The 24,682-nt window shown below is 43.7% G+C and overlaps 1 protein-coding gene across 1 annotated transcript in view; it reads right to left on the bottom strand.

Moving 5' to 3' along the window:
- LOC117542842 overlaps positions 1-24,682 on the bottom strand; it is a gene marked incomplete at its 3' end in the record, with an annotated part of 61,197 nt that overhangs the window by 19,579 nt on the left and 16,936 nt on the right. Inside the window, 3 exon segments of the mRNA XM_034210712.1 lie at positions 7,234-7,363; positions 7,718-8,050; positions 9,202-13,635. Coding sequence (XP_034066603.1) covers positions 7,234-7,363; positions 7,718-8,050; positions 9,202-13,635 — 4,897 coding nt within the window.

Raw genomic sequence — 24,682 nt, 5'->3', positions numbered from 1 at the left:
GATGCATGTCATATAGTTCAGAATCCATTGTTCAATGATGTGCCCAGATACACACACTACCTTGAATCTGTTCTACGCTTTTTGGTTTGCTAATGCGCTTTCGATGCACATTGCAGAGCTGAAGTGATACATTAGTTGACAATGTAGTTACAAATAATAGATAGTACTAAGAAAACAATTGCAGTAGTCCTGCTCTTTTTTCCCGCTGCCCGTCTCAACTAAGTAACTTAATTGGAGGTAGAACACGAAGAAGCCTCGGGGCGAATGGATGTTCCACAGCGACCTATTTCCCAGAGAGCCCCGTGCCTCTCATTTTTTGTGATGGATGCTTTCAGACATCCCCCCCTCCTCCCGCACTGTTTCCTGCCCCACAGAACAGGACATTTGCCTGTGTGGTGTGTGTGTGTGTACATGTGTGTGTGTGTGTGTGTGTGTGTGTATTTGGGCAGCAGTGTGTGTGTGTGGCCTAGCATTACTATACTTGTGGGGACCTAAATCTGTTTACACGGTCACGTGTGGGGACTCGCCTCCCTTATGGGGACAAAATGGAGGTTCCCATGAGGGGAATCATTAATTTTAGGGTGAAGACTTGGTTAGGTTTAGGGTAAGGTTAAGGGTTGGTTAGGGTTAGGATAAGTCTCCAGGAAATGAATGTAAGTCAATGTAATGTCCCCTGAAGTGATGTATACATGGTATGTGTGTGTGTGTGTGTGTATGTATATTAGGAGTGTAACGGTACACGTACCCGTACCGAAATTATTCGGTACGGGCCCTTCGGTTCGGTACAGGTGTGTACCGAAGTGTACCGAACGAATATAACGTTAAACGTAAAAAATTGAGAACGTGAATAACTTTTTGGAAGTAATCTCAGGTGCTGCGTCGCAGCATTCAGAGTAATTTGCTCACATTGGGTTCAATGCGTCATAGAGCGAGCAAGTCATTTCATTGGATGAGAGGCATACTATGAGAGCTGGTCAGAGGGATGCGTTCAAATGTAGTCAGTAATTTGAGGAACTGTCGAAATGGCGAACGCAGATAAAGTTGAGCTCGAAAATCCTCCAGCATCATTGAAGTCTCCGGTTTGGGAACATTTTGGTTTCGCAGTTACGAACAAGGATGACGGACAAAGACAGGTGGACCGAACCAAAGCTGTTTGTCGGCATTGTTCAACTAAAATTGGTTACGTGGCTGGCAATACATCAAACTTGCACACTCTTGAAAAGGCATCACCCGAACGTGAATATCACCGGTACCAAAAGAAAAAATGACTTTAGTGCAAACCCAACTCCCACTAGCATTTAAGCCTCCACCACTCGCAGAGAGTTCAGACCGAGCCAAAGCTATTACAAACGCCAAATATCCTTATGTTGCCATGTTAGCAAAGCGCTACCTGGCTGTGTCTGCTACCTCTGTCCCTAGAGAGGGTGTTCTCCACAGCAGGAGACATTGTTAGTGCCAGCAGATCTGCCCTTTCGGCAAGCAATGTGGACAAGTTCATCTTTCTTTAAACAACATGAAAATACAATGACAAGCAAGTCCTAATGTCAAACTGGCTGCTTAGGTGCTAGTACAGATCAGATACAGATTATTTCAGTTCATCGACGCTGCACCTTAATGTTCATTTTATTATATTTTGTATTTATTTGAGTGAATATTCACAGTTTAATAATAATTAAAAACCCAAAACTAATAGTTTATGTTTTGTGAGTACTAGTACAGTAAAGTTCAAATACAGATTATTTCAGTCATCGAAATGCTGCACCTTAATGTTTATTTTATTTTGTATTATTTGAGTGAATACATTATTCACAGTTTAATAATAATAATAAAAAATATATATATGTTTTGTTTGTGAAAAAAATTCTGCTGTACCGAAAAACGTACCGAAACCAAAAAACCGAGGTACGAACCGAAATGTTTGTGAACCGTTACACCCTAATGTAATTATATGTGTGTGTGTGTGTGTGTGTGTGTGTGTGTGTGTGTGTGTGTGTGTGTGTGTGTGTGTGTGTGGTGTGTGTGTGTGTGTGTGTGTGTGTGTGTGTGTGTGTGTGTGGTGTGTGTGTGTGTGTGTGTGTGTATTTGGGCAGCACAGTGTGCTTCCCAGTTGCCAGCTGGCCTTACTTTAATTTACAGACCCCCGTAAGACTGAGCCAATCCCAGACATGTATACACACACATGACCTCTGTGGCAGCATCATACACAAAATAAAATATGTCCATTGGTGAATTTTGGTCCATTTGACTTTACATTTTAAGTGCGAGTGCTCAAGACTTAAGAAAGCACTAAAGCATGAAGTTGTCCAAAGCCAATCGATGAAAACCGTAGAACCGGGGGCCAAGCAACTGGAAAAGGCAATTATGAACACCTCTTAGTTTTGACAAATTGTATTGTCAAAGGAGGAAGTTACACAAGTGATGGCAGCTCTTTAGGGGACGGTTTGCACCATTGCTGAGCCACATCCTGCTACTGTATATGACGGTACATTTAAAAAAGGAGAAAATCCTAACAAGGGCTCAAGCAATAGATTCTAAGTTCATGATGTATATCTTCTCACGCTATATCGCCAAATGCTCGTGTAAACCCCTGCCCAGACACTTTAGTGTCAACAGTTTGTGTTTGTCCCTTCGCTACCATGAAAAACCCCCCTGCACAAAGCCTGCTCCATTAATAAGAAATAGTTTCCCCAGTTTGCTGTGGAAGACATTGACGAACCTGCAAAGTATGTGTGTGTGTGTGTGTGTGTGTCTCCCTGTATGCAGGAGACAGATGTCTTCCTGTCACATTGCCAGCACTAAATGGAGGGACTTTTCACTTGCACCTGCACCCTTCTTAAAGAAAAAAAAGGTCCTCCAGCCCAAATCAGATTAAACTTCTAATCTTCGTCACGGGAAATCTCAACCCTATAGTCCCCTTCACTTTCTCTCCTATCCGCCAAGGGCAACGCAAAACAGCGCTTTAGTTTTGAAGACTTGTTGGTCCCAATGTATCTAAACAACAAAATATCGTTTGTCAGTGTTTCTCACTGTAGTTTTCTTATCCAATGCCCCTAATGGCAAGCCGTCATCATTTGGCAGTATTGAATTATATCTGTTCCACCCCCTCTCTGAGTAAAGTGTTATGAAATGACAACACCTAAGGGCTTCAGTCTGCATCAAACAGATCATCTAGCACTATTTGAAAAGCTCCCGCCCCACACCTTTTCGCAATTTTTCCCTACTTCGAGTCATTTGTCATTTGGAACGAGAATAGACACTTTCCTTTAGACATGTTCGGATCACATATTGTTACTTTTCTTAAAGCATAATCTTAACCTATTCAGTAAGGTTTAAGGACATATCATGAGAGTGGAAGACACTAGCATTGACAGTTAGATCAAGGTTTCTCTGTGTGGTGTTCTAGGTGTGAATGGGAGAGAGAGTGAGATTGTGCACAGAGAAACATAGATACAAAGAAACAGCCTTCGGTCAAGGACACATGCTTCTATATACACGACTACATCGTACACACATATTCCTTTACACGGACTGTAGTAACCCATGTTTGTGTTATTTATTTCCTCCACAGCATGCAGCACATATGCTAGTTTTCCGCCTCCCACTGAGCAGAGAAACACTTGCTAATATTCCAATGGGAATATTCAGAGTTGTATCTGACCCTCCTCCCACTCTACTGTACATCTTAACCCTCCCCCTTCTGCAATGTATACACTTCATCCTTTCCAATTAAAACCACCTGGTTTTTTCTAACCCTAAGTCACCATAAAGCTAATGTGATGACATTTTAAAAAAGGCAGACCGTGCCGCTCCTGATTTCTCTGCTTTTTTTTTTTAGTGTTTGGTCCTTCTTCAGCAGAGCTACGGTAAATGCAGTTCCATGACAACAACAGAAATATAGGCAGGCGGTGAGCGAAAGCCCCATTTGCACGTCAATTTTGAGATGTGTATAAAGAAGAGCGCTTGAGACAAGGACATACATTGTTACAAGACATTACAACACTAACAACCCTGCAGCTACTGTAGCAAAAATTGACACTAAAACCACAACCAAAAATTGCAATATTCCAAATCTTACAATATGACATTTCCTACATTGCATCTTTCTAGAAGCACATAGAAGACCAAGAACAAAAGTGTAATCCCCACTGCCACTGCAACACATACCCTGAATACAGTATTAAGAAAACCTGCATATTCTACATTCTTTTCATTTTCAAATGTTGTCTACAGATATTAAGTGTCTGCAAAAATACAAACACTGGCCATGCGATCCATTGATGGTTTGACTCATTGACACTTTGCCTGTCGTTCTTCCTCTTTCTCCTGTCATGTGCTGTCATTTTCAAAAAATAACAGTCAAATTATCCGAAACAAGGTTTTCTAAGCACTGATTTTTGAAAAACGTATAATGATACCTAAGCCCAAGAGAGTTGATGGTGGGAAATCAGATTGCATGTTCAATCTGAAGACCACCTCGAGTGCACACACAATCTATGACCTGTGTGTTTAGCAGAGAAATACACAGACTGAAATCAGTAAGCAAGACCATAAGACTGATGGTGTTTTCTGGCTCTCTCTGCATTTCTAGAAAGCCAAGGCCCACCCAAACACGTCAACACAGCCCCTCGCTGACAGAGTGTCAGCTCAACGGCTGGCATGACGCTCACACGCACACAAACACACAGGGTACATCCAGTCCAACCTTGAATAACACACTCTCCCCATGGCAGTGTGCCAGTCTGCTTGTGAGCATGTGTGGTCTCATCATGTGTATGAAAAAAGAGACTTTATATTTGATTACAGATTACAAAGCTCAGAGGAATTGAGGGATTTCCAGAGGGGTCTGCATCAGGCACTTACCTGTGGTGGAGTGCAGACTCTCCAAGCTCCAATAGCGAGACAGGACCCCCCTCAGAGTTCCACCCAAGCTACCTCCGCGTCCACCCATACATCCACCCACCCCGAGCCCTGCGTCCAACATGCTGTCCACCACCCCGGCTGTGGGGCTCCCTCCATCCGAGTCGGAGCCCGGAGATAGCCCCAAGCTGCCGCTGCTGCCACAGCTGCCCCCGGGCAGGGGCACGCCCCTCCAGAGCCCTGCTGGGTCCGCATCCGATCAGGGTGGACGACAACAAGGGGGGGGACGGCAGTGGGCAGTAAAGAAGTAAGTGGAAATGAAGAAGAGCAAGACAGGCTGAGCAGTGGTTTATCCCCAGGGCGAGAGCGCAGAGGAGGAAGAGGAGGCGGAGGATATCTGCGGCACTATACGCTGAGGTAAGCTTCAGCTGTCAACTTGCTGCTTCCTCCTCCCATTCACAGCCGGCTGTAGCAGCGCTGCTCTCCTCCACCTCTCTGCTCTGGATCGCTCTCATGCAACGACAGCCTCTCTCTCTCTCGCTCTCTCTCTCCAGGCTGACATCAGTGGGGGTCCTTCAGGGGGGTTTCTGCCGCGTAAACGGCTCACTAATGGTGCAGTATCCACTAAGGTGGAGATGAAAACAGCCAGCCCTCTCCCTTGCTCACTCCTCCCCCCTTTCCTCCACCCTCCCGAACACACAACAACAAACACACTCACACTATACACACACTGCCACAGTCTCTATTGGTTTTCAATTCTACAGTGAGTACAGAACAGATTTTCAGATTATGTTTCTGGTTATTTTCATCCATATTGACTCTAGGACTTTCATGATTGACGATATATTAATAAATGTATGATGTAATGCTGTTTAACATGCTGAACTACAGGATAATATATATAATGATGATTAAACAGATAAATGACACCAGCCATTTGAAGCAAAAATATTGTGACACACTCAGAGGCTTCACAACAACAACAAAACATGTTTTAACTAAGTATATTAGCCTTCAATCAGCTTCAAGAGGCGGTTACAATTAAATATGCATTTATTTTCATTATGCTTATCAAGAATGTCTGCCTCCATCCCAATACACGGGAGGTTTAATCAATTTGTATAAACTGTGTTAGTTTGAACAATGCCACAGAACCTGGACCTACTTTCTTGCAAAGAAATACCATTGACAGTATATTCTGCATGAGCCCCAATTCTTGACAAATACTAAAATAACATCTGCAGGGATCAACACCACATGTGCAATGGAAAATAGTTTCATTTTGTAATGTGAATGAACCAACCTTACATTTTACATATTGTGTTTATGACCCACAAAAAACAGAATATGTATTTTGAAAAGGGCTCATATATACAACTTTATCCGCAGTATAATGTGCGGTCCAAAGCCAGCGTTGCACATGAAGCCTTGTCATAGTGGAGTCACGCTCAATGATCGGCTAAATCTAAAGCTATGCACCCGAGGCTAACAGTGCTGACCTAACAGTGGAATATCTGAATTTTTGTAGATCAAGCCTTCATTCCTACGGGTGGTATTAGATTCCAGACTAATGAAACCACCTTATAAAAGAGGATTACATGAGAATAAAGAGATATATCACTGTGGAGATTAGTTCTGCTCTGCTAGGGTTCACAATGATAATGCATAGCACTGCGTAAAAAGATTAAAGTGTCTCTGTGTGTGCGGTCTTATTCTCATGCCCACCCTGCACTCGTCTCATGATTCAGAAGACAATTGAAATAAGTCTGCTTAATCTAATTATACTGACGATATCTGCAGCACGACCACTGACCTCACTTTCAGATCTGCTGCCTAGTCACATTTGGCAAGATATATCCAACTACAAGTGATATATTTAGTAGTTGTTTAACACCCTGCCATAAATATTTATGTCACGTGATTTCCAGTAATATGGTCTAAAATGATGTTGTCTTTCTTCTCTCTGGTCAAAAGTTGGGTATGAAGAAAGGAGAATCTGATGGCATATTAGTATTGATTATATGCATCTGTATGGTAACTGATAAATGTTACAGTGAGAGCTTACTGCAGCCAGCAGGTGGAATAAGGAACTGCACCGGTTCTGTGCCTCAACTACAAAACATTGTACTGCCATATGACACTAAGAACAGCACATACATTATGGACAGTTATCTATAAACAAGCAATAAAATAAATGATTAAATGAGCTCATGAATCAGCAATACTTTGGTGTTCCAACATCATTTTGGGGAGATAATAAGGTAACCAAAATGTCACAAGGTTCATATGTTCCTACCGCCGGTGTATTCACCATCCCAAGGTGAATCTGGAGAGGAAGTGTTAAATGCAGAGGGCTTCGTCAGAGAGGGTACTTACAGAAGTAGGAGATGTGTCTTCTCCAGCCGAGGCAGTCCAGACCGATGGGGGTGCTCTGAGAGAAGCAGTGGGATTTCAGGGGCATCCCGCGGAAAGCCTCAATGGGACCCAAGCTCACTCCAGCATCAGTCTGTGGGAATAACAGGGGAGTATTTTCAAATCACTGACATCACCAACATTTATTTACCTGCGAGGCGGACATGAGCCCGTAAAAAAAACTATCAAGAAATTGCAGAAAAGGAAGAAAAGAATACAAGAAAAGGCATGCGTGAATGTGCAGAAGAGTGGAAATGTAGGAGGCCATGCCTGAAGCAGATAGTAAAGTGACGATAGGCTTCATATCCACGATACAAAGCCATCAGACAGGAGCAGACTGTCCAGGAGGAACGGAAACTCAGAAACAGGAGAAGAGAGGAGTGTAACAAAGACTTCCAAGGTTCGGATCTTTGCTTCGGCGGCTGGAGGCGCTGTGGCCTCTTCTTACTTTGTCCATGTCTTCAGACAGCAGCGTGTGGAGCTGGCCCAGACTCCCCCAGATGGCTCGGGCCAGTTTTCGTTTGTTTCTCTTTTGCTCTTCGATCCAGTGGTCGTCTAAAAACCTTCTCCTTCGCTGCTGGCCACCTCCGTCACGGATCACGCCCACCCAGCAGCCTGTCCTCAGCCCACTGAGAACCACAGAGGGCGTCCCCTCGCTCTTCCCCTCGCTCTTCACCTCGCTCTTCACCTCGCTCTTCACCTCGCTCTTCACCTCGCTCTTCACCTCCAACAGCCTTCTTGTTCTGGACAGGCTGCGAGGGCGACCACTGTTTGGTGTTCCCTTTTAAGTGCACAGTTTACTGGTTAGTCACATTCACCTTTCCAACTGCTGCTTATATCTCTAGATTTTGAGAAACTAACCAAAATCGTATTGCATTGTGTCGTCATTTGGCGAAGTAAACAATGAAATTAAATGTATTAATTAAAAATGCTGTTCAAATATGCAGTTGTATTCCCCTTCACCTCCTTTGTGTCCTTTAACTGCATTTTCTTCATGTGTTTTCATAGATATTATGTGTGCCATCCAGACGCCAAAATATCCGGTTTCATAGGGTTCTACACTTTTAACCAAATAAACTATCCAGCTCCAAATTACTGGAAAAAATAAAGTTGGTGACCCAAGCCCATAACCATCGACTGGGATGAGCCTAAACATGGCTATGGTAAATGAGATTGAATTAAAGTGGGAGGATGCCACAAGGTGGGGCTAGTCCTCCAGTTTTCCTACTGGCTTTGTATCACAGGACTATTGTAGGAACTGGCAGGGCGGTGGGCCGATGGTGACCGTGTAACTGACAGTATGGAAATCTACCGCACTGCTGGGGGCTGAGGGGGGGGAAAAAAGAGTTGACTCTGCTGTTTCTCTCCTCCTCTTCATTTAGATCGTGGAGAGCCACAAAGAAGGACTTGTTCTCTGTCCCCAACCCAGATACTGACAGATCTAGTAGATACACTGGCAACCACCCTGAGACCCACACACACACACTAACACCATCGTCTGCAGAGTAAGAGATTAACTGGTGTTGCTCTATTTTTCTATTCATTCCAAGCCAGAGTTAGTGAGGGTGCGTTGGAGGCGGGGATGAAACACTTTTCCCAGGGAGCTGGAACCCTACTGGCATCTTAATTGAGACCTTAACAAGGACCGGTTCATCTATACAGTTTTAAAGTGACGTTAACATTTAAAAAGGATGGGCATTTACACATACACACAATTGAATCCCAGACAAACCTTGGTACTTACGGTTCAAGGTTCTTTATTGTCAAACTAACATAGCTACAGAGTAATTATGTAGTTGAAAATCTTAGGTCACAGGCTTCTCCAACAATGCAACACAATATATTAAGATTATATAAGATTTCTGTATAAAGATGTCACACATTTCTTTTCAAATGTTACAAAAATCTGCATGACAAACAGACTTTTCTTACCTCTAATTCGTTGATAGAGCCAATGGAGCTGATTTGTGACTGGCTGTCTATTCTGCCTTCGGCTGCATCCACAGGGCTGAGGCTGACCCCCACAGGGCTAGCTGATGGTTTTAGGGTCTTAGGTCTCTCGGGGGGGTCTGTTAATCCCTCCACGCTGACCGACTGGCTCAGAAGGAAAGGACAGGCAGAACTGGCCCTCGCTGAGTGAGAGTAGCAAAATATTTTACGTTGAGCTGTCGGCCTGGGACTGTTGGGTTTGGGGCTCATTGGCCGTAAGGGTCCTTTAGTCAAACTCTCACTGACCCCTGGGTGGGACTTGGTCCAGGCTGGTGAAATCTGCTGAGTAAGGGTGGCTAGTGAGGAGCTTAAAGGTGAGACAGGGCTGGTGTTGATTGGCTGTGAGACTGCTGAGTCATCTAGAAAGAGAGGAAGGCCCGACTCAGTAGTAAGTTCACCATTTGGTGATAACTTCCTTCTCTGGCCTTCAGATTTACAGCCATGGGGGGTTTCATTTCCACTCGCTTCCCAGGGAACTTCCTGCTTAGAGGTGGGATCAGTATGGCGGCGGGCTCCGGGGGATGTGGGAGACCCGGGACTGCTGAGCCTGTCCAGGAGTGGAGAAGACGTTGTATCTTCACAGCTCGGCCCAGAAGCTGTGCTGGTACATTCCCCCTCTGGCACTGAAATGGCTCTTTTCAGCAGCTCAGCCTCCCTGGCCTTTTTTAGCCTCCTCGAGGTTTGTTTGGCTAAACCAGAATCCACATCAGTGCCCACAGTGGCCTGCTCCTCATTCTCCTTATCCAAAGAACGGGACTCAAACAGGCTGGAGAGAGACTTGTGTGCTTGTGCAAAGCGCATGCGGATGTTTAAACTGTCATTGCTCTTGCTCCTCTTGTACGTCTGCCCATTGGGAGCCTGGGCAAGACTGAGGAGGGGGTTGTCTGGGCTCGGTCCTCCGTTTCCCTCCCCATTACTCCCCTGTCGTACATGGCGAGTTTTGGGAGAAGAGGGGAAAAAGCCAGAGTCCTCTTCTTCCATCTCATAATGCATTGAGGATAGTGATTGGTTAAGCACGTTGCCTTTGACAAAAACCTCTTCGTCTGAGTTCTCCCTATGTGGCCCTTGCTCAGACAGAAGGCCCTCGCCTCCGCAATCAGATGACTCCGGGGTTATCTCCTCACCTGTTGCACCTTTTGAGCCCTTAGACTTCCTAAAGGAAGGCATTTTTGCAAATACAGAAAACTTCGAGCTTTTATTTCCTGCCTGGCTGCCTTTTGATTTGCTCCTCTTGGTCATTTTGTCATGGTTGGTATTTCTGTCTAAAGGAGAAACGGGATCCTCAAACTCATCGCAGGTGCTGCTAGCTGAGGTGTAAGACACGGCATCATAGGCAGAAGTCTTAGGTCCGCCACTACCATGCAGAAAAGATGTTGCTGGGCTCACGTCAGGTTCTGATTCAGCAGAAGTAAACGATTCTTCTTCTATTTCAGGCTGGTGTTGGGGACTGGATATGACCCCTGAAAGGTTAGCCCTAACTTCCTCTGTAGGCCTCATGACCTCATATACTTCCTTTGTTTCTATTTTAAAGTCATCCTCTGTTGTGCCACAATATTCCAGTGATCGCTCAGTCTCCAGAATTGGCTCTAAATTGCTGACAGGGAGCAGGTTATGGCCGACATCAGGGTGTGTGTACCTCACCCTGACCTCCTGCTGTGGAGCTGACAATGTGACCTGCGTGTGGTCTTTAAACCCCTCAGCCGGTGTATATTCCTTTAATGGTTCGGATAGGCTGCCCTTTCCTCTGTTAGATAATCTGTGATGGCTAAATGCACTGTCCATTAATAGGCTGTCTGAACTTGACCCTAAGGGTTCAAGACCTTCGTGTCTTTCGGCGTTAGAGCACTTGAACCCTAGACTTATGACAGTATTACCCTCATCACTCTTCTCTGGTTTAGTTCCATCTGAATGAGCCAGTCTTGAATGGCTGTGGATAGAAACGTTTTTCCCTAGCACAGATTCAGTCTCTTCACTACTGCAATTGCTTCTGTAGTCCAGAGAAGACTGGAACACCTCAAAATGTTCCTGGGTCTTGGCTGCATTTTCTAAAGGGTTATTGGTCGCATTCATTGATGGTTCAACTACAGGACAAAATATTCTCTCATTACTTTTGTAGTGGGCTCCCCGTGAGAAACAGACTGAACCCTCCCCTCTTCCGACCCCTTTTGTACTGGCCTCTGTGTTATTGTTGGAGTCTGAGAGGAGAGAAAAAGAGGCGTTCAGGCTATTGGGAGGTTCAGGGATCTTACGCAGCTGCTGATTACAATGACTAGAAAGTGCCCTGACAGTAGTTTTTATGTTTGTTAGGGAATTGACCCGGTGGTGTTCTCTGCTAATATCATGAGGGGACTCAGTAGCCACAGGACAGCTTGATGTTTTTCCTAAAGTAAAGCAGGCTTCTGGATCACTGACAGTTGCTTTTGGATCTAGTCTTTGCTCAACGTGCTCTGTTGTGCCAAACTGTGGAAGATGGACACTGCCTACAACAATTTGTTCATGATAAGCGTGACTGCCCTCCACCTTTTGCTCCTTGTGTTGCTGGAGAAGCGAGCAGGGTGATCCTTCCCTCCTTCTCTCTCCTCCAAAGTTCTCTGACAACAGACGGGAGGATTCCTCTGTTCCTTGGTTGCCAGAACAAAACCGCAGATTCTCTGAGAATGTTTGATGAGGCAGACATTCATCAGAATCCTGACAAATGTAGGATGGGATTTTAGTTGAGTCAGCTCCTGGTTCTACAGAGCCTGACTGTGACTTCTCCAGAAGCTTGTTCGCAGATTTGAGCTGCCTATGAGAGGGTATTTCTATTGTAAATACCCCCTGATCCAAGAGATTAGGGATCAAACCCTGGGTTCGACCTGGTTGACGTCGTTTTTGATCCGTTTGGACAGGTGAAGCTACAGTAGAAGCCTTTGGGACCGAGGTTAATTCAGCAGAACAGGTGTCCAAAATAAAAGAGTTTGAGGTCTCTGCAGAAAATGTGATGGATGAACATATTTCATTTACTGTCCCAGGTGGTGCACACCCAAACTGCCTCGCCTGAAGGCAGACACCCGACACCTTTGCCTTATCCTGAGGCTTTGTTTCACTATTACAAACCTGAGGGCGGATATCTGCCGGTCTCTCCTCGCACACAGTTCGTGAACAGCAATCATCCACATTGTGTGCCAATATATTAACGGTATTGATTGTGTCTGTGAGCTTTTCTAATGCACTATTTTTCTTTGTGCCATGTGCTTCTGTGATGTTTGGACTTGCACCAACAATTTCTGTACTTAACTGAGAGTCTGTCTCTGGTTTAGAGAGTGTTTGAGTATCTTTCAGATCTGTAAAATGTGTATCAGCTATGCATGTTATGTCATTACAATGACTCTCTATTCTGTTATAGGTTGCATTATAATTTGTGCCCACACTCTTACACAAGTCCCCTTCGTCTTTGTGTGCTTTAAGAGCCTGTACGTCTTTGTCTTCATTAATTACACCCTGCTGTTCTACATGTTCTCTGTGTCTGTGAGGTCTATCATTACAGTCACTACTGCATCTACTTAAATGTGTATTTTTCTCTACAGAGTAAGTGCCGAGTAGTTCAATATTCTCTACTTCCTGAACATTACAGACTTCTAATCTTTCTCTTTCTGTCTGTAACCTTGTGTTGTGTTCATGTGTGATCTGCTGTTGGTGTGTGTCCACAACCCTATCCTCCGTGGTATCTATGTGTATCGTGCATGTTTCTGTGGATTCACTCCGTCTGTTGCTTTCTTCAGGTTGTGCATGCAACTTCACTTCCTGAGTGTCTGGTGGACTATTTACCTTCTTGTCAAAGGTGTCTGTGTTGTGTTGGCTTTGTACATGTAAACTGTATGGCTCCGTGCTGTCCTTGACTTGAGTTGCGGTGCAAACAGCCTGTAAAGTGGACTGTTCCTGTTGCAAGTCTAGTTCCTCTGTATACGGATGACACAGGTCTGAAGGTCTGAGCTTCGTGGGAATATTAGGTTCCACGTGGTTCTCTGGGCTTTTCCTCCTGCTACATCTAAATCGTCCAACATAAGTCTCTGTCTGTGCATCTCTGCGTTCCTCTTTTGCTGTCACCACCTCTCTCCGTCTGGCTTTTCTCTGCCCAGTGCGGAAGGTGCTGACTGTTGCTCTCCGACTAAGGCATGCACCCTCCAGTCCCAGCAGGGCATCCACAGAGTCCTCCCCATCCGGACTCAAATCTGACAGGGTGTCGCTGTGGCGTGAGCGGGAGTCACAATACTCATCCGATGTGTCCCCCCCTCCTGTGCCTCTATTGCACCATTCCTGGGAGTCAGCACCCAAATCACCCTCCTCTAAGCCTAATCCTTCAGAGGGGTGGGGGGAGTGTTCGAGGGCTTCCTGGGGCTGTGGAGGCAGAAAGAAAGAAGAAGGGGGTGAGATAGAAATCAGCACAGGAGCAACAGGTGGTTTAGCACAAGGCTATAAGAATCTTAAAGCCGATCCTCAAACAGCAACAGGCTGTCTTTTAGAAAGCAATATGTAAACTATTGATTTTAATACTAAGAGTCAGTCAACCAGAACAGCAGGTCAACAAGTCCTAAAGCCAGGCACACATCCGACTGAAGTCATGTTGTGTCGCATTTAGTCTTAGCTATTTCTATTAAGTCACAATTTATTAAAGCAGGTAAAATGTTAATAACTTCAGTTTTAATTGGTAAAGCAAATCAAATGTGTTAAAGTCTAACTAAAACTTGCATTCCCCCCCAAAAATAAGTTGTATATGATGATACTTTAGCTATTGTGCATATGGACCGATATGAGGAAACAGCAGCCGATATCCTCTGAGTGACGGTTTCCTATGACATCTGTTGACTAGAGGCAGAGTTGCAAGGAAACACACTGTCAAGTTCTGTGCAGCATTAATAACTGGAGAATGTCATATTGCATAGCCTGTGGGCGTCAATACAAGATTTCCACATCTACAATTAGCAGCTTTGGTTAACACCAAGTTATTTTCCACTTCTAAACTGCTAGCGTTAGCCTCCATTCCCATTAGACTTTCTGCCACTAAATGTTTTTGTGATTCAAACCAGAGGACAACATTCATATTATGATGAAACCAATAAAACCATATAGATACGAAAGTCAAAAAATAAGATATACAACATTTATTGGCAGAAACTTGTTACGAGGGACACTGTTTCCTAAAAGAAACAAATGTTCTGCATATTGTTGTTGCTAAGAGCTGGAGTTTAGGTCACAAGCAACAGGTTGTTCTCCCTCTTAAAAGCAGTGTGCGCACACACACATAATCCATGTCAACATTTTACTTACTCTCCAGCGCTTCAGTGCATCAGCTGTGTGCAGCACCAAGGCAAAAAGACGAGCGGAAAACCAGCTCAGCACAGCTCCCATGGCGTCCCACACACACACACACTCACATAACCACAGAGTTCATACACTCAGCCGGAGAGTCTCCTCTTCCCTGATTCTACATGTCCGTGGCTTCTCTCTGCACTCTTCTGCCTTTGTCTCTGTGTTTATCTTCTGTGGCCGTCAACCGTGCTCGCTAAGAGCTCCATGTCTTACATTACAGATCATCCCCTTTCTTCATCCACCTGCACTCACTGGTCTAAACACAAAGCCAGATAACGGGGAAGAAGAAGGTAGGAAGAAGCAGAACTTTTCACTGCATGTTTAAGATGTGTTCCTTCTGCCGCAGACAGGACATAATCCAGACTCAAAAGCGAGCTCTGTGTCTCAATAACAAGGGAAGACATTACGAAAGCCCTGCTATAAATACAGAGCTGCGACTCCAGGCAGAGCAGAGTGCATGACAACTCCAGGCGAGGGCACGTAACCTTAATGCAAGCCAACTCAAATCACATTAGGAAGAACATGGCACCGGGGGGGGTTATAAACAGGGCACATTTTACAGTGCCCATCAAACTACCATTCTTGATCATACAGTGTTTAGGATGGCATTTCATCTCTATAGTCCTACTCTAACCATATAATGTTCTCTTTCTGGTCTGAATACATTTTTTAAGGGCAAATACTGATAACTAATTATGGAAAATGAGCGCAAATTATAAGATCAATCACTGTCAAAAGTCACTTCAGATTAAGAGGACTCACAACACTGCATTCATCAATTCTTCAGGATAATGAAAAATACACTCACATAGGGCGGGGCTAAACCAGAAGAACAGCAGTGATTGGTTTGTGCAGACGTGCTCTGTTTCCCGATAGGCCGGTGTTATTTCCTGATAATGAATTAGAGTTGCGTGTCTTAAAGAAGCTTAAAGGCTTAGCACCTTTTTTTAGGTTGAGGCACAGCACTATGACCATTTAGCTATCCAAGCCTGCCTATTGGTCCATGTTATTATCACCTGCAGGAGACGGGGCCTGCACTTCTGACCAAGCAACTTTCATTAGAATAAAATATTTAGATTCCATCCACTGTATTTCTGTATTGTACTTTGCCATTTTGTATTAAACAAGAATGGCAATATTGAAAACTTACTTACAAATAGGACAATTAATGATTCATCTTTACGTCATTAAAAAAAGATTGAGCTGCATCTGTTGTTTCAGGACAACCAGGGACAAATCAAATATGTCATTCGAGGCATCGCTGTGGAACAATTTCTTGACAAACAACAATTGTATTAAATGTACCCAGCTCTTCTGTGCAGCGTCTCAATTTCACCATACCGGGTAGCTTTAAAACTGCAGTGTTGAACTTGAAGATGAACTGCCTGTGACCTGAGGGGGTTACTTAAGTCCCAGACAGAGTAAAGACAACACACACACAACTGAGCTTTTAAAGTAAACCCTCCTACACACACACTCTCAGGTCATGGGGTTATGAGCCAGAACTGGAATACGTCTACCACTTATTTTGAAGTATTAAAAAGTAAAATATCCGATTGTAATCACCAAATCAGTGAACGACAAGTCCAGTTTGAGGAACACACAGTCAGAAAACTATCTCTTGATTGGGGTTGTAGAACAATAACATAATATATATCAGTTTATGAGACCGTCCTCCAAAGAATTATCACAACACTAGTTCTTTCACCCTACAGTATGTTTATGTTTGACAGATGAAGACCTCTAGTGGACACTGGCATAATGACCGTTGTCTGTCACGAGGCAAAAAGCAATAGTTGTAGAAGAACTTCCTGACTGGCACACCTTGGCTTGGACAATAATGCAGACTAACTTTACTCCAACTATAACAACACTTGCTATAAAAACACACAAACAATACCTGTCTTTAGAGGCATCTAGATTTTCCTCTCCCTCGTCTCTCTCTCTGCATCCTAAGGCTGCACAGAGCGTTCCTCCTGCAGACGCCACCCACACCCAGCCTGGAGGGAATGTGGCTGTGGGTGCTGCGATCACGCTGATGTGTCAGGGCCCTAGGACAGCTGGCTATTGTGCCGGCAGGGGTCCTCTGAGTTCAAACATCACGCAAATACACACCGTTCAGATGAACACACACCAACACAGCTTATCTTTCTCTGCTCCAGGACACAGTATTCTTCATTCTGCTGTGGCCCAGCCTTTACCTTCCCACACCTGGAATCAAAACTCCACCGGTCCAGATGCAAGAAAGACACCTCAAACTAGTCTGATGCTTTCTTTGTGTAACAGTGAGTGACATCTGGCAGAATAAATTATTCATGCTGTCCTAAGCAAGCCACAGATTTATACAAAGCTTACCTTTAGGGTCTTGCAGTATAGAATCTGTGTTTACTCCTCGTCCCTTTTTGCGTTACTCTCCTTCTGTCTCACCTTAAACTTCCACTGCTCCCTCCATCACTGCCCCTCTTCCCTCAGCCCTCCTCTGAGGTCATCCCTAAATTGCCGCCTATTGTCTCGCATCTCAGCAGAGAGGAGGATGGAAAGAGAAACCTGATCTCTTTTCTGGAGGCTACTTGGAGTAACGTAGGACAGGGAGGTGGTGGGAGTCCCTGAATGTGAAACCTCAATGTACACAGATTATTTTATAGTTAATTCAAATCCTTTTGGAGTTTAAAACTACAATGCTGATAAGGTAATGGAAAATAAAAGCATTTATCTAAGACCCCAGGAACAGCACTTAGCTTAGCTGTGAGGTCATTTTGGCAAAGTGACCAAAGCAGATGACATAATAATGCATTACATTTTATTTTTTTCCATACACAACCATTTCATGAGCAAGTACAAGGTTAAGTATCAGAATGCCGACCCAAGCAGGAGAAAGAGTGCAGAAGGATGCACTGAAGTATGGGCTCTGACACAAGAAAGAGACTTCTAATACTGAGAGGCAGGCTTTGAATTGGATTGAATGGGCTGTCATGTTTGGATAACTCATCCTGTCTCTGCAGAATTAAGTCTTTGGACACTAAGACTTTTTCTGCTGTTTTGGCAATGTTCTCAAGCACACTGATGCCAACGGAAACCATGTGGGAAGAGGTCCAAGGTCATATACTCATCTGATTAGAGTTCTTTAATATTGAGTATTTGCAATCCATGTTTTTAACACATGGATTGCAAATGAAGCATAATGGGGTGCACTGCTTTTGACTTTATCCATTGAGCAAATAACAAGGGATTGGAAAAGGAAGTTCATACACAGATTCAGTACCAGTAGTACTACTAATACTGCAATACTTATACAGTATTCGGTATTCAGTTTCTGCATAATCCCGCAGATGGACTGAATAAAAAATAACCTCCTTGACGATGGTAATGATTTAGGGGGAATTCTGGGTGTTAAGTGTCATTAAGAGCTTTCCACAGAAAACTGGTATTGATCAGATTTACAAAAAATGGGTCATTAAGCTAGTACCCCCAATCCTTTTTGACTTGTGACCCCCTAAAACCAAGCCACCAATCTGTCAATCTGTTAGCCATACTAAGTACTTTCAACATTCGAGTATAAAAAGTTCAACCACCAGTTTTTACTTCCTCTTTCCAATTCAATGAATTGTCTCATGACCACAACAATGTAATCTTCTAACTGTAGAAATCAATCAGTTAGTTCCAATGACTGAAATTAAATCTAAACACCAAACCAGCGTACGAGGAGAGTGACACTGATCTAAGGATTGATAGTGAAAGAGTTTTGTGAAAGTGGTCACACAGAGGAAACACAGTGGACCTAATGGAGTCTATGGTTACAACAGACAGCTGCCACTCAATTATTCATGAGAGGAGAACAAGCTGCTGCTCTGACGCACAAAGCAGAGTTATTATAGAATTATACATACAGGACAACCTAAATGGATATATATCTCCGTTATTATGCAATATAATAAAGTCATTGTGGGTTTACTTTCTCTTCAAACTGATGGAAGAACATTAAAATACCATTCAAACTTTCCTTAAAAGGGGACCCATCATGCTAAATGCACTTTTTGATGTCTTTTATACATAAATATGTGTCCCCGGTGTGTCGGGGAACTCACGCAGCGTCAGAAAATAAAACCCTTTCTCTTTTCCTCCGCACCCAAATCTTTTAAAAACGGGGGTACAACGAGCGGATACAGATTTGCTGCCGATATTATGTAATTTCGGATGGTGGACCCACAGAGAGTTGCCATCAGAAACAATGCCTGGCGTGTTTTGGACGTAATCTCGTCTTTGTTTACATTAGCAAGCCTCGCTAACACTCAGAGCTAACCTGTACTGGAGAGCACATGTGTTTTAAAAAGCAGGAAATAAAAAGGAACTCACCTTGTGATAAACCCGCAAGAGAAAAAGCATTTGAGCTCCATACTGTTTCAGAAATAATCCTTGATGTGGTTTAGAACAGGATGGCGTTTTATCACAGCAGAATCACCGGTAGAATTCTGATCAGGCATTAGCTCCACCTCCTCTTTTTCTTTTTTAAGCTAAGGACCCAAAATCCTTGTTTCTCTAACAGGGCTGCAAAAGAGGGGTATGAGCAGTATGAGGCACGGCTACAACGGGGGATCTGTTTGGTATTTTAAGCAAAAAACTTCACAGACATGTTTTGTATAGGTATGGCCCTACAATATATGTTCGGGGGAGAGCATTGCAAAACTGGCCCCGGTAATGGTACAAATCTCAACCTGTCGTACAATGGACAGCTTCCCCCCCCCCCCATCTATGTATATACTCGCATTTTAGACTCTGTTACTAACTGTATATCTGTAGACTTGGTATGTCTTAAATGTCCGGTTAGGATGTATTATAACGAAATCTAAAATGTAAATTGTAAATAAGCCATCTGTATGTCAAATATGTCTTATATGTCTTAAATGACATGATGAATTGGAAATGGGGGACCCTGATGTAAGCAAGACGAAAGTCTTTCTCTGGTCTGCATCCCCTTAACAATTGTATGTTTTGAGCTGTACTGTACTGTACCCAATATACAAGCTGTTAATAAACTTTTCAATCAATCAATCAATCCAATATAGCATAACAGGTCCACTTTAAGACCTTAACCTCAATGTTTATCTTTCATTAGTATCTGACCGCATATCAACTCAAACACAATAATAAAGTTAAATTAATTTGCATTTATATGTGTCCTAGTTAAATCAAACTCCACATCAAGATCAAATCTACCACAGAAATGTAAGAGGTTTATTGCATTGCCGTCCAGCAGAGCAGCTTAAACATGCCAATTACAAATACAAAGCCAAGTAGGAAGCGTGTGAAGTCTTTTTGAAGAGACACAAAACAACTCTTGCTTTTCACTGTGATGAGAGTCCTACTGCGAGTGTGATGTGAATCTTCCCGTAACTTATTCCTTTAGCCTTGTTGAAAATGAACGCACAGACTTAATCTCTGTTTATTGGATTAAGGTCTAATCCGCTACTGAATTAAATTGAATTAAAGAACAAAGCCGAGTGCAGAGGAGGGGAGCCTGCGTTTGACAATGAAGCTTGATTGACACGTGCATCATAATTCGTTCGATGGCATAAAGCGTTTCCTATGGTTTCGTGGAAAGAACTGATGTCAGATCGACATGAATCACTTAAAAGGTCAACGTTCAGCACTGAGTTGGTCAGAGGACATTTGCTTTGCTAACGGGCTGCAGTGAAAACAGAGCACTTCAGTTTGTGACAAAGGCTTCCATTCAGCGCTTACTCAACGCTAAAGAGGCAATATTCTGTTTTACAGAAGGGAAACCGCACAAGAACAGCATGGCTAATGAGCCCAAATGTATTATCTCCAAATGCCAGAATATAAGTGATACAAAACAGCATCATGAATAAGGAGTTCGTCGAACGAGAACGACTTTTCTTTTGCAAGATGACTCCATTTTCAAAGGAGTGTATTCATAACAGAAACTTTTAATACATAACTGGAGCTTATGTTACCATGGTGATCTAGGCTGGTTAAAAGAGCTCCACCTTCGTGACATTGGAAACTCTACATGACTTAAGTCTCAACATACCTCACTTACCCTCTAATTTCTAAAATAACTGGCCAGGGAAGTTTACACACACACACACACACACACACACACACACACACACACACACACACACACACACACACACACACACACACACACACACACACACACACACACACACACACACACACACACACACACACACACACCACACACACACACACACACACACACACACACACACACACACACACACACACACACACACACAACACACACACACACACAACACACACACACACACACACACACACACACACACCCACACACACACACCAACACACACACACACACACACCACACACACACACACACACACACACACACACACACACACACACACACACACACACACACACACACACACACACACACACACACACACACACCACAACACACACACACACACACACACACACACACACACACACACACACCACACACACACACACACACCACACACACACACACACACACACACACACACACACACACACACACACACACACACACACACACAGTCTCAGTCCTTTCACTTAACCCAGCTTGTCTCCCTTCCAGCGGACACCATGGAAACACGGCACAAAGGGAGGGAGCGGGGAAAACAGGCCCTCAGAGATCTGGGTTAGAATACCAATAGCACAGTGTGAGAAAGAATCAGCCAATGGATGCATGCGATTCCCGGCAGACTGCATTATACTGGCCGTGCTACTTCCTACACAAACAAAATAATGACATTACATGGAAGACTAACAATCTTCCTGATTTAAGTATCCCAGGATGTTAAGAGTTACTGAAAGTAGAAATCTGCACAGGGTAATGGAGGACTCACATACTAGTGGGACACATGGGGGGGAAAGTCTTCATTATTAAATAGGGAGGAGTGACAAAGCAAACAGGAATGCAATTATAACGCATCCCACAAATTTGATAGCGGATGGCTTACACTATGATATATTAACTAAAGGACAAACGAAAAAAAAAGCTTTTTTCAGCTTTTATCAGCTGAAGACACTAATGCCCCGGCCACACGAGGACGAAAACGGTCGTTTGCGTTACTGTTTAGTGTCATATAGACCGTTCGGCCACACGAGGACGACTGAATACGGCACTAAACGACTGCGGAAACGATAACTGGTCCCAAGGTGGATAGAACGGCATACGCAACGCTCTGGGGGGTCAAACGGCTCCGTGTGTACGCCCTATACGATAATTTTCTGATAATGATGAGGCAATAGCCCCGCCTCTCCCCACCTCTGCTGCTCACCCCCGCGTCAAAGTAAACTGCACACTGAATTCAGATTATTTATCTTTCTCTGGATATGGACATAAACGCGAGTGAAGTCTAATCTGACAGGACGGAGACACCTCTCAAACTACCTAAACTAGTTATAAATATGTTTATTTTTACTGTCGGCCGGGTCACTCATTACTGGATCAGCTGCTGCATGAGACAGACACTGAGCTGTCCGAAGAGAGGGAGGAAAAAGAGAGGCTCCGTGTATTTTATTATTATATTATATAGATTCGTTATTCATTTGTTTTAAAGCTCAATAAATAACAAAGAAGACCTTTGACCGGCATTTTTATAATTTTGTCGGAAGGTTTAAACTTTAATACACATTGACTGGCGAAAAACTCTGCCCGGTTCCCTCGGCCCCCACCGCGGAGAATAAACAGAAGGGCAACCATGACAACCATGCTTCTTCGCTGCTTTTGTGGAGGAAGTTACAGCGCCACGTACAGGCTCCTGCATATGTACTGCAGCTTCTCCAGCGGTTGGAGCTAAACGGAGCGGTCTCGTGTGGACAGACACTATCCGGTGAATATTGCGTGTGGACGGAAGCTTTTTTGCGAATGCGTTAATCCTATGCGTTTAGCCGTTTTCGTCCTCGTGTGGCCGGGGCATTAGTTTAAGTATATATTGAATGTTCACCTATGGATCTGGGGGGAAATAAACAAGCGTATATTATTTAAAACCCCTATAATCAAGCCAATTCTTAACACATTGGCATCAGTCCTACACTAACACAAGATATATAAAACATAATTAATGGTGATCTCCAGGCTGCTGTGAAGGAGAGTTTTAATAACTGTGTGCAGCAAAACCCGCTCACAGTGACAGGTGAGTTGAGCCCCCCTCCCCTCTCAGGGACAGATCCAGTCCCCCTGTACCACACTAACTAACACACGGTGAGTAATGATGCAGAGATGCCTCCTAAATAACCAAACGGTGGGAACTCCACAGGAGCCTGATCTACGTCCCTCCTTTCTCAGCGGCTTTCCTTGACTTTTAATAATGAGCAAGATAACATTTTATACAAGGCTATACTGAACTGAAACCTTCAAATGTACTCACGCTAAACAACTTTACTGCTATGTTCTTCCTTGCTCTAACTTCTAATTGCGATATTTTAATTTAGATCCATGAATTTCTCAAAGAAGACAGACCACAACATAATGAATGTGTTGACTTGATTGGTTCCAGTTTCTTCATGTCAACACAGGCAGAAACTGAACAAGTAAGAGAGATATCATTCATTAAAGTCTCAACAAATGTCTGTTATTTTCATTCATTTGCAGCTGATGTCTGCCCTCTGATAGGCTCTTATGAGATAAGTCCCGCTTTCTTGAAGTTTGCTAAGCAATCAAAAATAACACATGACAACTTGTGACTAATATGTGGGTCAAGCGCCAAAAACACAACATATTTCAAGAGCATCTTTCTCTTAAACTCCAATTATATTTCCATCATATTCAACATCTGCCCGTGTCCAGGATGGTCAGTAGAACTTTAGTCTATGCCTTCTCGCTATGACCAGACAACATTGTAATAGTGCAATGTGAGGTCAGCCAGAGAAATAAACTATACAAATAAGTATAAAAGATACATCTTTGTATTCAGCGGACTGAAAGCGAGACGGCTTACCTGGAAGATAGCGTGGAGTAAACACATAATACTCAGCATTTTTGACGAGTCAGAGAAAGACGGACACACAGCCGTCTTCCCTCCCCTTTCCCCTCCCCTTCTCTCCCCAGGAGTTTGCTCATTCCTGTCCAGCTTCTGTACCGGGTCTCAAGGTATGACGAAGCTCCAACTTCGCAACCTGTTGCTATTTCAAGCAGACTTAACCTTGATCACACATGGAGAGAGATAGAGGGAGGAGGGAGAGAGGAGAAAGTCCCGCCAAAGGAGTCACATAACTCTGAGGGCTTAACCAGCAGAGCCCCACACAGGTGGAAGAGTTAGTACAGTCTGAACTACAGACACCAATTACACGTCTTAAAGAGGCCTTCTCATATGTTGGACTTTCCCCTTTCCTGCAGGGTGTGTTATAGGTTTGTGTGCATGTAAATGGTCTGCAAAGGCTAAAATCACAAAGTTCCATCCAGTGGGAGTTTTATTCCCCACACACTCCCCCGCTGCCTGAAACGCCTCCATTGGGAGTCCTGTTTACTTTTGTAACATAGTGACATCATTATGTAACACTTCTATTGGCTAGCGCTCCAACACTTTGTACTTAATAGGCTAAGGGGCGGGACATCTCTAAGCGGTTGACCAATCACAACCGAGCCTGCCAGGTAAACTCAGAGCAGACTGGGCTCTGGTTTCAGACAGAGGGTGAAAAGAGGTGCTGTAGAACAAGCAGAATGAGAGTGCTTTTTGAACATTTGATAACACTGATCAAATGTTTTGTTCAGAATGTACAATGAGAACACATGCAAAAAAACAAAAAACACAAGCATGGTTCTCTCACACATCATTAGAAATAATGCATCAGAGGAAACAATGACTTCACTGTTCTGAAACCAAAGAGCTTAGAGTGAAAACAAAAGCCCCGGCGGGCATATGCTGCTCCATCAAACCAACTCAACTATGTGCTTCACTACAGTCACGTCTCTCAAAGGTTCCCCTTATTAGTAAATACTCGTTTTTATTTCACAAGACCAAACAATAAGTCTTTTGTGGATGACTTCAATGTAAATATAAGATAAGATAAAATG

This window comes from Gymnodraco acuticeps, unplaced genomic scaffold, assembly GCF_902827175.1.
Source record: "Gymnodraco acuticeps unplaced genomic scaffold, fGymAcu1.1, whole genome shotgun sequence".
Lineage (NCBI taxonomy): Eukaryota > Metazoa > Chordata > Actinopteri > Perciformes > Bathydraconidae > Gymnodraco > Gymnodraco acuticeps.
The sequence above is the reverse complement of the archived record's forward strand: the minus strand, read 5'-3'. Positions and strand labels throughout refer to the sequence as shown.